Below are 14,218 nucleotides of genomic sequence, written 5' to 3' on the forward strand. Positions count from 1 at the left end.
TGACAGTGTTTTTAAATTTGTGTGTTAATTTGTATACATGTATTTTAAAATATTTAATATATATTTTTATTGCATATTGTCTTTTTATCCTTTTACTTATATAACCTTCTGACAAGGTAACCTCTGAAAGAGGTTACCTCATCAGAATGTTATGCAAGTAAAAGTTTAATAAAATTCTTGCATAGCGGTTGTCAAATACTAGTCAACAACCTCTATGTAATTAATTTGCATCTGGCCCCAAAACTTTAGAGGCAGCTTTTCTTAAAATAACACATTTCATATATTTCTATGTTGGCAAAAGCAGGGTAAAATTCCCACATTAAAATTCACAATTACCCATATCATCACATCTAACATAAAATGTAATGTGAAATTTTGGAAATTAAAATGAAATGACATGTACCATTGTATGTGTGTATCTTCTGTGAACATAAAGCCAAATTCATTAAAGTAATACTAGGAAATCCACTCAGAAAAAAATCTTTATTTTAGTGACATGGTAACAAATGTAAGATCACATGACAAGATCATGTGGTTACTTTTAGAACCACAATGAGATCGTCAAAATTAAATAGTGATTTGATTTTCAGCTATCTAAGGGGGGGGGGAGGGTTAGGATGACAATACTAACCAACCACTAGAACATGTTCAATACATGTATAGTTCACAACAAGGGCGAATGAAATACTGTTCGTCGAACGAATATTTTGCACTGTCCGCTTTGAATGTTGATTCTTAAGTTAACAGTGAGGCGACAAAGAAAGTACAACACAAATATTTACACGGAAGCAACACCTCTTAATTTTCTACAATCTAACGGTCCCACTTCCTACAAACCCAAGCCCTCTCCACCTCTACCAACCATTAATACATATTTTTTACAAGACTATCAAAAAACGTCCCATGATGAACCACCAATAGAAATCAGTTGATCATGACAGAAGTTCCAATCTTTGGGCGCTCTTTTGCTGTAAATTGTCAAGCTCAACTGCTGTACAGAAAATCACACAAATGAATGTTCACTTTGTTTATATGATTACGGATAGAAATACAAAATGGCATATTTACACAGAAGCAATTGCTATGGCCCACTGCATATGACTGCCATTAATACTCACACATACACACACACACACATATAGATTGCTGAAGCACATCTCTGGATTGGTATGATTTGATGGCACAGTTTCTGGATGGCAACCACTAGTGCAGTAGTAGTTCGGGCAGATTCTTGTACAGCATGACCACAACATCACGTTACTGGCATTTTGGGAGGGTCCAAAACACTATGATCACAAATTGATTTTTAATGTTGGAGGGGACATAGACTTCTTTGATAAATTTAAAGGCTGGGCCTCTGTGGCATCACTGTGGAAGCTTTGTGTTGATACCGAGAAGGGTACTAATGCAAGGCAAGTCTCTTGATGACTATTATTCATATTGGAGGAAGTTGGAGGTGCCATAATTGTAGGCATGACTAGTGGAGGTGATGATGCAACTGGCGACCGGGGATTGTACATCAGTCTTGGTGCTGCTGACTGTGGTGATGCACTTGCAATGGATACACCAGCCACTGATGATGCTACTTGTTGTGGGACTGCTGTCATTGACGGAACGGTTGATGAGTGGTCACCATTGTATTGTGTCCGAACCTGACCAGGACTTGCCACCATTGTGACCGTTGAAGGTGATGCTACAAATGGCCAAGACACAGATGAGGCAGCTGAATAACATGGAACTGCTACATTATTATGTGGAATGTAGTAACCTTGTGGACACACACTTTTTGAGGTTTGGGTGGTCGACGTAGGCACAAGGGTGGGCGGTACAGAGTTGGGACTTGCACTAGGAATGCCATATGAAAAATTGTTATTCAATTGCACGCTAGGAGCATTTGCAAGAGTCATCTCTTGCTGTTGCTGCTGCTGTTGTTGTTGTGGTGGTGGTGGTGGTGGTGGCAGCTGCAGTTGTTGTTGTTGCTGCTGCTGCTGGCCCATTTGAATGGATACAGTTTCAGTCCTCATGATAATGTTATGAATAAGATCAGTACGTTTCAGTTGCTGTTCACTCAGATATCGAGGAGCTTGTTCCAAAGTTTTTACTAACGTGCTATGTGAACTAGCTAAAGACAGTCCAGAAGGGCTGGAGGGGCTTTCAACATCTCTTCGTAAAGCTCTAAACTTTTTGTGGTGTCTATATGCTTCATCCATTAACATGTTACTGTTAACTAGTGGAGGAGCTTGTAATGCTCTTTTCAAAACTGGCATGTCCTCAATTGGTTCATGGTGTGCAGGGACATCTGTCTCAAGAATATCTTTCACCTTTTCTTCAATTGATGAATGCGGACTGGAACACACAGATATTGTAGGAGTTGTACTTGGGCCATGTTCCTTCCCACTTTCAATACCAGAATCTGTAGGTGAATCTACTCTATGAAGTTTTGTTCCCTTCATTGGGCTGTCAGTATAATAACTTTCATCTCCAGAACTATTTCCATGTTCCATATTCTCTCTTCTTTTTGGAAGAGTCTGCAAATCGGGTGTTTGGCCACCCTCACCTGACCATATACATTCACTTTCGTAGCTTCTAGTACTGGAAAATGATGATGATCGAATAGGACTTTTAGCATCATCTGTAGAGATACCACTGCCAACAGAGTGAGGACTTCCCACAAGATCATGACCACCCACAGAGTGAGGACTTCCAACAAGATCATGACCATCTTTCGAATCAGTAGTACTCCACTCACTACCTGTTGTGCTTCCACCATGCTGACTTTGTTGCCCTGGTGATGTACAGCGATTGTCTTCTTCATTGAGAGAATACTGTTGAGCAACCAAGCTGGCACACTGGCTCCAAATATCTGGAGTAATTCCAGGATAGATGGAAAAATTCACAGTTGTTGTGACTGCTGACTGTGGTCCCATAACTTCGGCCTGATTGTGGGGCTCCATCTTGTAAGCTAGGAGCTTCTCTGAATGCAAAGTGTTTAATGTTCTAAGATCAGGTATCTTTTTCATTAGCTCAGAAAAAACTGCAGGATTCTCGGGATGGTTAGAAGTAACAGACTTCTGAAGAACTTCCATTAGCTTTTTTTGAATTTTTTGTACAAGCTCTGTATTGCGTAGTCCAGGACGATCTGTAAAATAATTAGAGAACTGATAAGTCTGAGGTCACTGTAAAGCTAAAACATATTCACATGATCAATATCAGAATTATTAAGGCTAAGTATTCTTAGTGAAACATTTTGATAATCTAATATAAAACTAACATAGATTAAACCTATTTAGCATTTAAATATTTAATGTCAATAAGGAAAAATATATTTATTTTTAATAATTAAAATTTCAGGGAATTATATATTACATTACATTAATCTATTACATTATTTTAATCATTTTTAAATAATTTTTAATTCCTTACACTTCTATCTAAAGAATGTATTACTGATATGCAGTATTGCTAGCAAGGAGTTTCAGTTAATAAACTTAAAGTAAAATATCTTAATTTACCACAAACAGTAGTATTGATTAAAAAGTTAATCATTTATATATTGAGTATGTAAAATAATTATTTAAAGTTGAGCAAACAAGCAGTTTTCTTACCTGCTGTAATTACTACTACTGCACAAAAAAGGCCCAGATCACTGTCAGAAAGGTGAAGGGAATTCAACCTCTCGGCAAAATCAAACATTGAATCTAATAGAAACCGAGCATTGCTGGCCGAGTGCAAGCTTTCTCTTCTTAATACCTGTCCATTCAAGCAGATCAAAAAATTTGCCTGAGAATCGAACATACAGGCAAGACGAACCAAAAGTACTTCAAACACTCCAGCCTGGATTTAAAAAAAAAAGTAAACATATATATAAAATCTAAATATATAAATAAAGTGTAAAAGCAAAGAGTTAAGTAAATATTTCATTTTTATAATTTATTAATTTAGTAAAAAATGTATATGAGACTCATCAAGTAGGGTTCCCAACTCTTAGTAATTGCAAATCGACAAAATTTGGCAAGACAACTAATAAACATCCTTTAAGATTTCATATATTGATAATATACAGTTATTCTATAATGACAATAACTATATACTATAAATATATTATCTACCTTATGATAATAGAGAATGTGTGTGTTCGTGTGCCTCTGCTATAGCTTTGAAGACTATGAAACTTGAGACCTAAAACTTTGCATATGAAGTGCGACAATAAAGTTCCTAGACTGCTGCTGTTGCAGTCATGTTCAACGATTGTGAAAATAAACATAAGTGGTATGCTCTCATTCAAATTTCCTCCAACAGATGGTGGTACAGAGATTGTTCAGTAGGCTGATGGCTTGCAAGTAACAACCAGTTTCGTTAGTAGCATTAATATTCTGTGTCATGATTTTGTAATGCAGAAATGAACAAATATCAAATTCTAAAATATAAAAATCTGTGACAGAAACACTAGGTCATACTAGTGTGTTTGAATGGTATACACAGTCCAAAGACGATTGTGAGAATGTTCGTGATGACCCAAGAGTGGGTGTCCATCAACTTCCCAAAATTCCTTTTATTGCAAAAGTTAGAAAAATTGTGGCAAGAAATCATTGTTTAACCCTCAAAATGATTCTTCCTCTTCCCTAAATCTTCATGCACGATGAAGATTTAGGGAAGAGGAAGAATCAGCTTCACGGCCTCATGGACAAGCAGAAGCAATAAAGATTGTCGTTATGCAAAGGCATCACCCAGACTTGTCAAGACAAGTGTTCGATGTTTCAGTAAGACCCAGAGTGGATTTCAAAATCATCACCAAGACCCAAAAATTTTTGTTTACAGAAGTCCAGGATCAAGATGATGCTGATCATGTTTTTTGAAACAGGGTGTGATTCACAAGAAATTTATACCTGAAGGGGAGGGGGGGGGAAATTGGAAGAGAGTCAGTGCTACATTCTATGTACAGGTGCTTCAAAAACTATTGATGTGCATGTCCCAGATGAGGGCACAATTATTTTGAGAGAAAGGTAGCCTGCCAATTCCACACTTGTGAAGACATTTCTGATGAAGCTCAGTATTGTACGGACCAACCATTCATCCTACTCACCCAATCTAGCACCAGCAGACTTCTTCCTCTTTCCTAAGGTGAACACCACCCTCAAAGGAAAGAGATTTTAGGATGTTGAGGACATAAAGAAAAAACATAACCACCAAACTGAATATCATCTTTTTGGATGCTTTCACTGATTTCAGATACCTTTAGAACAGTGTAATGAGTGCACTCAGTCTGGTGGTGATTACTTTGTATAAAAACAAAACTATTTTTGAGTTCCTTCACTTTGTGTTCCTTTTATTGCACCAGTCCTGGAACTTTATTGCCACACTTCCTATGTACAACCCCCAGTGTGTGTAGTTGGATTTTATTATTATTTTTTTAAAACCCCATTACTTCTTTCTGTGAGTTATCTGAATTAGTACCATTTTCAACTGACAGGTGTTAAGACAATAAAGGTTTCCTCAATAAACAAAATGAATTATATTAGTATGCTTTGAATAGATCCATGTTGTCTTGCATGACAGATTGTGAATGTTTTAATTTAAAAAAAAAAAAAAAAAAATTGATGACCTCTGTATTCAATTTAGTCACTTCACTCGCAGATGTGAAATATGACATTTTCTTTCAAAAATTTTTATAATAATTAAAATAATATAATTTTCAAATATTTTTATTAAAATTAAAAGATGCCTACCTTCAATAGAGTTACTTGATCGTCCTGTGCTAATAAGCTGAAACCTGGAATCCTCTTTGCAAATTCAACAACCCCTCGTATCGCAGGAGAAAACCTCTCCGAAAAATCTTCCATAATATGTGATGAACTGTTTTCTACTATATGTGTTGCTGGGTTCAGAGGACATGCCTAAAAAAAAAAACAATCTAGTTACACCTGCTTATCATATCACTAACTGATTTAATTATTTTCTGTATACAATTTAAGTCCATAGAAAAATACTTAATTGGAAATTATAAAAAAAAACTGATGCTAGAACACCATGAACCAAGCAGTAAAATTCATGCCAAAATATTATTTATTTAGCATTAGTATTTAAATAAAATTAAAACTGAATGTGGCCCAGGCAAATTTAGACTTAAGGATCATTATATCAACGTAAGAAAATTTTAATTTTCCCAACTCCAAATCTTTACAGTGGGTTTCCTTTTATATATTGTATAGTCAGAGTAGATTGGGTTAAATATAGGGCAGTATGCACAAACCTCGTTCACTGAACGAAGGACCATAAAAACAAGGCACCTCGGTGTTGGCCACCTCTAGTGACCGCGAATTGTTACTTAATACATCTTTTAATGGAACGCCATTTAAAATCTCATTAAAATTACACCTCGGACTCAAATACCCTATCTCCCTCACACCCTCAAATAAAATATAGGAAGGAAGCCATAGCTACGTCAAAGGGCGTCGCTAGGAAGGGGAAACAATATGAGTCATCTGACTCAGACCCAGGTCAGATGACCATAAGTTATAAAAAATAATTGGTGGGGACCGATGAGGCTGTTTCCCCCGATACTCCTGATTCTCAACGACCCCTAACTCCTTTATCAACCCTTAGATAAACAGGTAGCAGAGCAGCTCAAAATTCCAGTGGTTTCACATTAAATCACGATGGAGAATTTTTAAAATGGCTGTCACTGGTAAAACGTGGTTTGGCTACTTTCCGAACTGGAAATTTAATTCAATGTTAAAACTTCACAGGCTAGGTTCATGTTGACACTTTTTTAAAAGATTATATATATATATATAATCATTTATTCTTATACAGTGACAACGAAAAGGGCTTTAAAAGTTAAGGTTTTATATATTATTAAAAGAAGATTAGTTAATATAACCTACTCTATTTTATTACGCATTACTTTTCTCCTCTTATACACCCAACCTTTCTCTTTTGACGTATATGCGTAGTAGTATTAGAATATACACTTCCTGTTTCTCCATTATTTTTCCTTATTGAGATACCATTGATATAGCAGCCACCCACCCACGTAAGCCTTATTTTTGTTAACTGTAAGATCTAATGGCCACGTCACCATCAAAGGTCGCAGATTACACTTGTTGCCAGGATTCCCGAAATGACCGCCTCAATCCGCTTAAAGATGTGCAATATGACCGGAGGCGCGTGCGCGCCTGCAGTGCTGTTGAAGGCCAAGGTCACGCAGTCTGCCTTGTTCCTTGATTTCTTCCAACGAAACTACTCCGGCAAATGGTGTGCATTACATCAATCATGGAATAGGAAAACATTCTACCGATAATAACAAAGGACAGATAGAGTGGCCCCTATTTTCAAGGTTGTTTATTTTTAATGTCCTTTCTTCGTTTTATTATCTGACATTTTGACCTTGAAAAAAGGCACAGTTGTTAGGGGGAAAATTTTTTTGGTGCGTTCAAGGTTGATAAACACACTTTCACTCTCATATCAGAGAATGACGTTGCATTCTAAAAAGCAATATCTTTCATGATGTCATTTATGAAATGAAGTGCCGCTTTTATGAAAAAAAAAGTATTGATCTTTCCATTTACTTTTATTAAAAACAAATCAATCAAATGTCGCAACTCCATGAATATAACTGCTTTATATTTGGCTTTCCGGTTTGTCAAACGTAAAACGAAGCTACCCATATTTAATCATTAATATCTTTTATAAGAAGCCCAAATGCGCACAATCTTCACATTAATTTACTTTAAGCCACCACAGCAAAGGATTTCTTTATAAACATATAAAAGACAGACTATCACCAAGGTTACACAAAGAAACTTACTAGTTGTGGGGGGCATTGGGTGTAACACGGTTGGGTCCGAGATCGCTCTATCAGAGGCGCAATTTTGTCTTTGGTATAATCACAAGTTTCCTCGTGGGCCTGTATGACGGTGATAAGTATTTTCATCTCATCTTCTAGCTCTGCAGCTAGAGCTTTCTCCTGGGAACAGGCATTGACCTTCTGCATGGCAGCTAGGATCTTTGCCTTTTCTCGCTTCGGCACCCGCCCAAATCGCACAGCTAAAGAAAAGAACAAAAACAATTAAGCAAGAACTAAGAATGGGAAAATAAAGGTTTCATTATAATTATCAAATTGCTTGCAAATAAACTTAGTAATTATTATTAGTAGGATTTTAAACTATGTAAAATTTCTTCGGAGAATTTTCTTGCTGTCAGCAGAATTACGGTAATTCTTTTTTCCTTTTAGATGATCCCATGCCGGATCTAATTTTTGTTTTGTTTAGAACCGGAACAAGAGTTCCTCTTGGCCTCCCACCAAAGTATGGCACGTGCACATGGACTATTATACAGATGTAGACACACTTGGAGTATCGTAGTTTTTCCTCCCCTTCTAGTGCAATTTAACACTATAGTTAGCGGTTTACTGCTTTTTTGGGTAGAAGCCCATGAGCCCATCTCACTCAGACATGATCTTTGCAGTCCCCCAAAAAATGCACTTACCCTGATTTTTTTTAAATGATTCCATTTTATTAACTTGAATAATATATTAAAATATATTTTTAAAGAACTTATTAAAAAACTTATTTACCTTTTTTTTTTTTTTTTTTGTTTAATGAAAATCCCAAATACGATAGTTCTTAGAACTTATAGTACTTAAAACCGTACGTGGGTCGAAAGCTGAGAAAACAGAAGACGCTTGTTGACAGACTTGAATGGCAACCCAAAGGTCGCGGGTTCGATTCCCGCCTCGGGCTTGGATCAAAGTACTACAAAAACCTTGGGAGGTGCATATGGCCACAGAAGCCTATGCGCCAACAACTACCAAAAAAAAAAAAAAAAAAAGACAGACTTGAATATTCGCAGACTATAATGTTTGGGAAATACTTGTACATGTGAACGAAGGTTGCTCCAAGAGAATAGAAGGGATAAATGAAAAAAAGTTGGTTCTGTGAGTTCGGAGTTGGACAGCTAATGGGCGTTGACTGGTCGAAGAACGTGTTTGGACTGGTTTGGAAGAGAGTAGGGAATTATAGCCAATTCAGAAGGATGGTGCCCATGGAAGTCTACGAAAAATGCATGTAGCAGAAATTGATCTATCAGGCAGAGATTGGAGGAGGAGTCTTTGTAAGAGAAGGGAAACAGAAACATTTATTAGAGTCTAGCAGCTTGAAAAGTTGTTAGGGTACCAACCCAGATGAGGAAACAATATTTCATGGTTCGGTGTTACGGCAGATTTGGGATTTGCACAGCGAGGTGTTTAGAAGAAAAGTAACAAGAAAAATTTATTTTTTTTGCCGGAGGGAAAAAAAATAAACATGAATCTTTAAAGATGGGGATAGGAGCAGTAGACGCTATTTTTGTGAGAAATAATACAGAACTGAGTTTTAGAAGAATGCCAGTTAACTTTCTTTGGAGAATTACTTGGAAACCAGTATCTATGAAATTAGTGGTGGATATTTGAGAAACTGAAGCTGTTTGTGCATGCCAAAGATTCTCAAATTGGAAGGTGGAATATAGTGCGGTATCATCAGCAAAATTATGGATAGGATTTCCAGTCATTGGTAATCATTAATAAACAAGAGGAAAAGAGTTGGAGAAAGAAGAGAACTTTGGGAAACACCAGCATTAGTGAAGAACTTGAGGACAGAGTACTGGCCCATCAATTTCTAGTGAGTGGCCAGAAACTGGTTGAAGCTGATTTATTTTAAACTATTCTCTTAAGGAAAAAAAAAAAAAAAAAAGTATCCATCTTATTATTCATATAAATGAATATCATATGTAAAAGTATTTAAAAGTAAAACAACTACAAAATGTTTTCAATAGACGTACTAAATTTATGTCAAAACTAAACCACTTCCCACCTTAGACGAAGTGAGTTTGATGTCAAAATAGGAAACACATCATTAAAAAAAAAACTCGTACAATAACTGACTTAAAATTACGTATTTATATCAAATATTTTAAATCCAAAAGCATGTCGAAATACATCCTGTATATTGATTTAAAGATAAAATTAAAATATTAACCGGCCGCGGTCGATTTTCGATAACGAGATTTTTTTTTCATTAACCAGTATGTGTACATGTACCATATTTAACATACTGATACGCTGACGTTATGTATTTTTTTTTTTTTTTTTATTATCCTTTTAGCAATGATGAAGATTTACTAGTTTCCAACCCTTATCAGATTTGATTTACTTCCGGGTTCTCCTCGCTTTGCTCTTCTCATATGGTATCCCGGGGCAAGACAAGCTCAGGTTACAAGCAGATAAGTAAAGAACTGGCATACTAGTCCAAGTAGGTGTACACATGAAATCATTGTTACGTGATTACTCTAATATTACTTTGGTGTCTAGAAAACTGAGTATTTTCGAGATTCCTAAGCGAGGAATACTTTCCGGGGAGCATTTGAGTTAAAAATCCCAATTATATTCATTGCTGGCAAGGAAAACTTAAATTGGCATATATTATATACACGTTTATTATGAGCTATAATTTATATAGCTACTTCTATGAACCATCATACGATTTAGACAAATCATCAGACGATTATGAAGCAGACGATTGCATATAAATCATAAACAATCGTCTGCCTCATAAAAGAAACGTTCTCTAAATATAAGAATTTAGAGAACCTCAGTTGCCCCAGAAGGGTCTTGGAGTCTTACCGAAGTGGTAATAATACAAATAGCTTAAACTTTTGAATATTGATATAAAACATTTGTAAAAATTGTTTACTGTTTCGTAAAAGAGAACACGATAAACATTTAATCAGAAATATATGAAAAAAAAAGCTCATTTTTTGTACTTCTCTGTACTTAAGAATTTAATAAAGTTCTGTTACTAGATTAAAACAGCCAAAGAATGAGTTAAATACGCCGCTATACTAATAAAAGCCAAAGAGTGGAATTTCTGTCAGTGATAAGCATTAACACGGATTTTGTTTTAATTTATAATTTCAAATGACATAAAAATGTTAATTAATTTACATAAAAAAAAAACTTACTGTCATTTGAGTTCTTTCTACTTGGCCGTGTACTTCCGCTATTGGAAGTAGCGGGTTCAGGGTTCCGTGAACTTGGAATGGGATAGGGCGACAACCAAGGTTGACTGCCGGTCAAAAGTCTACTTAATATGCTTGTCATTTTCTTTTGGTACAGCCAAGATAAAAGTTGCTTTTAAGTTCGTTACTTCGTCTGATAGAACACAATATCACTATTTAGCGAACTTCGCTGTACTTCCTGCTACTACATCGTCTGCTTCTGAAGGCTCCGATGGCACCACACGCCTGCAATAGGTCGGGTAAACATTTCTATGAATGTTCGTCACATGATAGGCTCGATCGTTCGACGTTGGCGGAGTGCGCACTTAGTGTCGTAGTTACTTGGGACTTGGGTGGTAGTTCCAGGCAAACAGCAGACGTGACTGATCGAAATGACGTGTCCTTGAACTTGTTTCCTTTCGACGACCTACTTTCAACTGACCTTCAACCACACTCTTGCGTACCTTTGTCGCTACACATTGATAAAGCGCCACCTTGCGAGCGTTTCGCGGAAAAATACTACTGGTTTTAAGAGCGGAGAAGCAAAGTTGCCGTTCGCCAAACTTAGCTGAAACCGGATGGTCTGAAGGCGCTATTATAAGAATAGCCTGCTGTATGCAAGTGTGGGATAGCTTCCAACAGTTCTTGAAAGTGGCGTCAGCGGATCAATACTGCTACACGTGGCAGGCCCTTGCAACACTACTCGTAAACACGTCGGGCGCGTGGCCTTGTCCTCAGCCAGCAGTGAGAACTGTTGGTTAACCGTACGTAGTTTATCGCCCATGTCAGCTCGATCGATGGGCGACTTTCTTTGACCATCAGGTAATAACAGAAATTTAGAACTCTTGTTCAGAATTAACCTGTTATCGCGAGGTGGAGTTATTCAGCCTCAATATCAGTCTGATGACGAATCATACACAATTTGTCACTACTTCAAATTGTTTTAAGGTTAAATCAAATTATTTTTTGCAGAAAGGCACTTTGAGTTGGAAATCCTGACGAATACTAAGTTCTCTAGGCATTCCTGGAGAACTTTGTATTATATTGACCCCTTTCCGCGTTACGTAGTTTGTGAACGGTCCCTTAGGACAAGTTTTCAAGTATTCAAGTATTGTTTGTATAATATGCGGTAACCAGGGTTTCCCCTATACGCCGGTCCCTTAGGACAAAAGAAAAACGAGGCTAAATTGTCCTCTGTAAACAGGGAACAAATTACTGTTCCTTTCCGCTCCTCAAAAGAAGGCTGGAACCGCCCTTGTCTGATCAAGATCAAAAGCCACTAGTAATCAAATTGGATAAACGTCAATTGGTAATATTCTATCACCAGATATATAGAGGAAGAATTTTTCAACCAGGAATGATTTTTAAGAACGAAATGTTTGAATAAAATAATAAATCAACTTATTTGCGAAAATATATTCTGCAATTATGGCAGAATTTTTCATGCCATATACTGCTTTTTAATAAACTGCTGTAAATTGTTGGTCCTGTTTTTTTCATTTGATTTTTTTCCCATTATAAAATGTTCATGCTGAATATAAGGAACAGTTCATATATCTAACGTGCCCTTGTGTTTCATTTCCTCCTTTATTTAATGTTTAACCACTGTGATAGAAACAGGAAGTACTTATCAACAAAATTCATATACATTCTGATTTGCTAATACGTATGTATATTGAAAATAAACAGCTATGTCAGTAACGAGTTAGGATTATATATTTTTTTTACTTTTTTAAAAACATCATTTAACTCTAATTTCTCAATGTTCAAGATCATTCAAGTATTTTATCTAAAATTGGCGGTTTCTCAACACTGCTTGTCACCTGCAAGCATGGCGCAACAGAATCTCAGTACGTGAGGTTTAACCTTGAAAGTACCATGTAAACAAGATCACAATTGGGAAATAGCGTAGGCGATAACATGCACATGTACAATTTGTACAAAAGGTGGGAGTGCTGCCATCTACCATGCATTATAATAAGCTATTAAAAAATGACAATTAATATTGCATTCCAAAATATAGAAAACAAAACGTGTTAAGTTTTTTATTTACTCAAATAGCTGAAAAGTGGCGTTTTCTATTGTAAAATTACAAAATGTTTTTTATACTCAAAATCGTTATATATTAATTGATTAATAATTAATTTTAAGCATTTTTTTATACTACCATCAAAGACGAATATTTATTCGTATATGAATTCGGAGGCCCGGCCCTACTTCAGCGTGAAGTTCTAGAGTTAGTAGCTCACCAGAAGAAAATAATACGGAAGGGAAAGAAATTTTTCTTTATATTATTTTTTTTCCCCTTCGCCACGCTCCCTTGCGTGGCCCTTTGCCTCCACTCCCCAGGCGGGAGGGAGAGGTGACTTCTGGGCTCCGCCGCCCCTCTCTTCCCTCTGGTGGGGCATGGGCCTGCTCCACTGATTTGGGGGTCATCTTCTCTATGGACCCCTTATTTCAGTCTAATCCCCCCCAGCCTTCAGTCTCTCCATCCCTCTCTCTTACTTATAATTACTAGTGTCTGAACAATTGTTAAATTGCTTGAGCCCTACACCCAAAAACTTAATAACATCTATTCGCATAAATAGTACTCCTTTTGGCTGATCCCTATCTATAATGATTTTTTTTATTATTATTTTTTTTTTTAATTTATTTATTTTTATTTTTTTTTTCAAGGTCCTAGCCACTGAAATCTCAGGAAATTAGATGGCAGGACCTGCCAGAGTAAATAACTACCTGGCCTGCCTCCACGAGGGAGAGTGTGGACAACGTTGGGTCCCATTAAGGGCCCAGCGGCTAAATGACCAGAGGAACAACGGTACACGACACTACACATGTACAAAGTCCATACACTTTTAAACCTCTGGCATTGACAGTGTTCTGTTTCACACCCACAATGTATAGCACGTGGAGATGGGGGAAACCCCTGGTACCGTTTGACACTAAGCACACTCTACACTCTAAGCGCCGACCAGGCCAGCCAGGTGGGTAAAGTGCCTGCCTGGCAACCCAAAGGTAGCGGGTTCGAATCCCGCCTCGGGCTCGGATCAAAGTACTGCAAAAACCTTGGGAGATGCATTATGGCCACAGAAGCCGATGCGCCAACAACTACCAAAAAAAAAAAAAAAAAAAAAACACTAAGCTATCTACGTCATTTGGGAAGGTAAGGTTATGGGGTTAAGGTTAT

At 36.9% G+C, this 14,218-nt stretch overlaps 1 protein-coding gene across 2 annotated transcripts in view; it reads right to left on the bottom strand.

Moving 5' to 3' along the window:
• Positions 1–604: 604 nt before the first annotated feature.
• LOC150082211 (nuclear hormone receptor E75-like) overlaps positions 605–14,218 on the bottom strand; it is an 83,141-nt gene continuing 69,527 nt past the window's right edge. The window contains exons 1-5 of one of the 2 annotated variants that reach the window (XM_090379174.1): positions 10,996–11,558; positions 7,808–8,046; positions 5,727–5,894; positions 3,606–3,834; positions 605–3,139 (exon numbers count right to left, since the gene is read on the bottom strand). In XM_090379174.1, coding sequence (XP_090235300.1) covers positions 1,293–3,139; positions 3,606–3,834; positions 5,727–5,894; positions 7,808–8,046; positions 10,996–11,134 — 2,622 coding nt within the window. In that variant the 5' untranslated portion in view covers positions 11,135–11,558 and the 3' untranslated portion in view covers positions 605–1,292. Of the gene's footprint in view, positions 3,140–3,605; positions 3,835–5,726; positions 5,895–7,807; positions 8,047–10,995; positions 11,559–14,218 lie in introns of those variants that run through there. The other variant, XM_090379173.1, reaches the window with a different exon arrangement.

The sequence above is a fragment of the Mastigoproctus giganteus genome, chromosome 8 (assembly GCF_048544385.1).
Source record: "Mastigoproctus giganteus isolate SK-2022 chromosome 8, ASM4854438v1, whole genome shotgun sequence".
NCBI lineage: Eukaryota > Metazoa > Arthropoda > Arachnida > Uropygi > Thelyphonidae > Mastigoproctus > Mastigoproctus giganteus.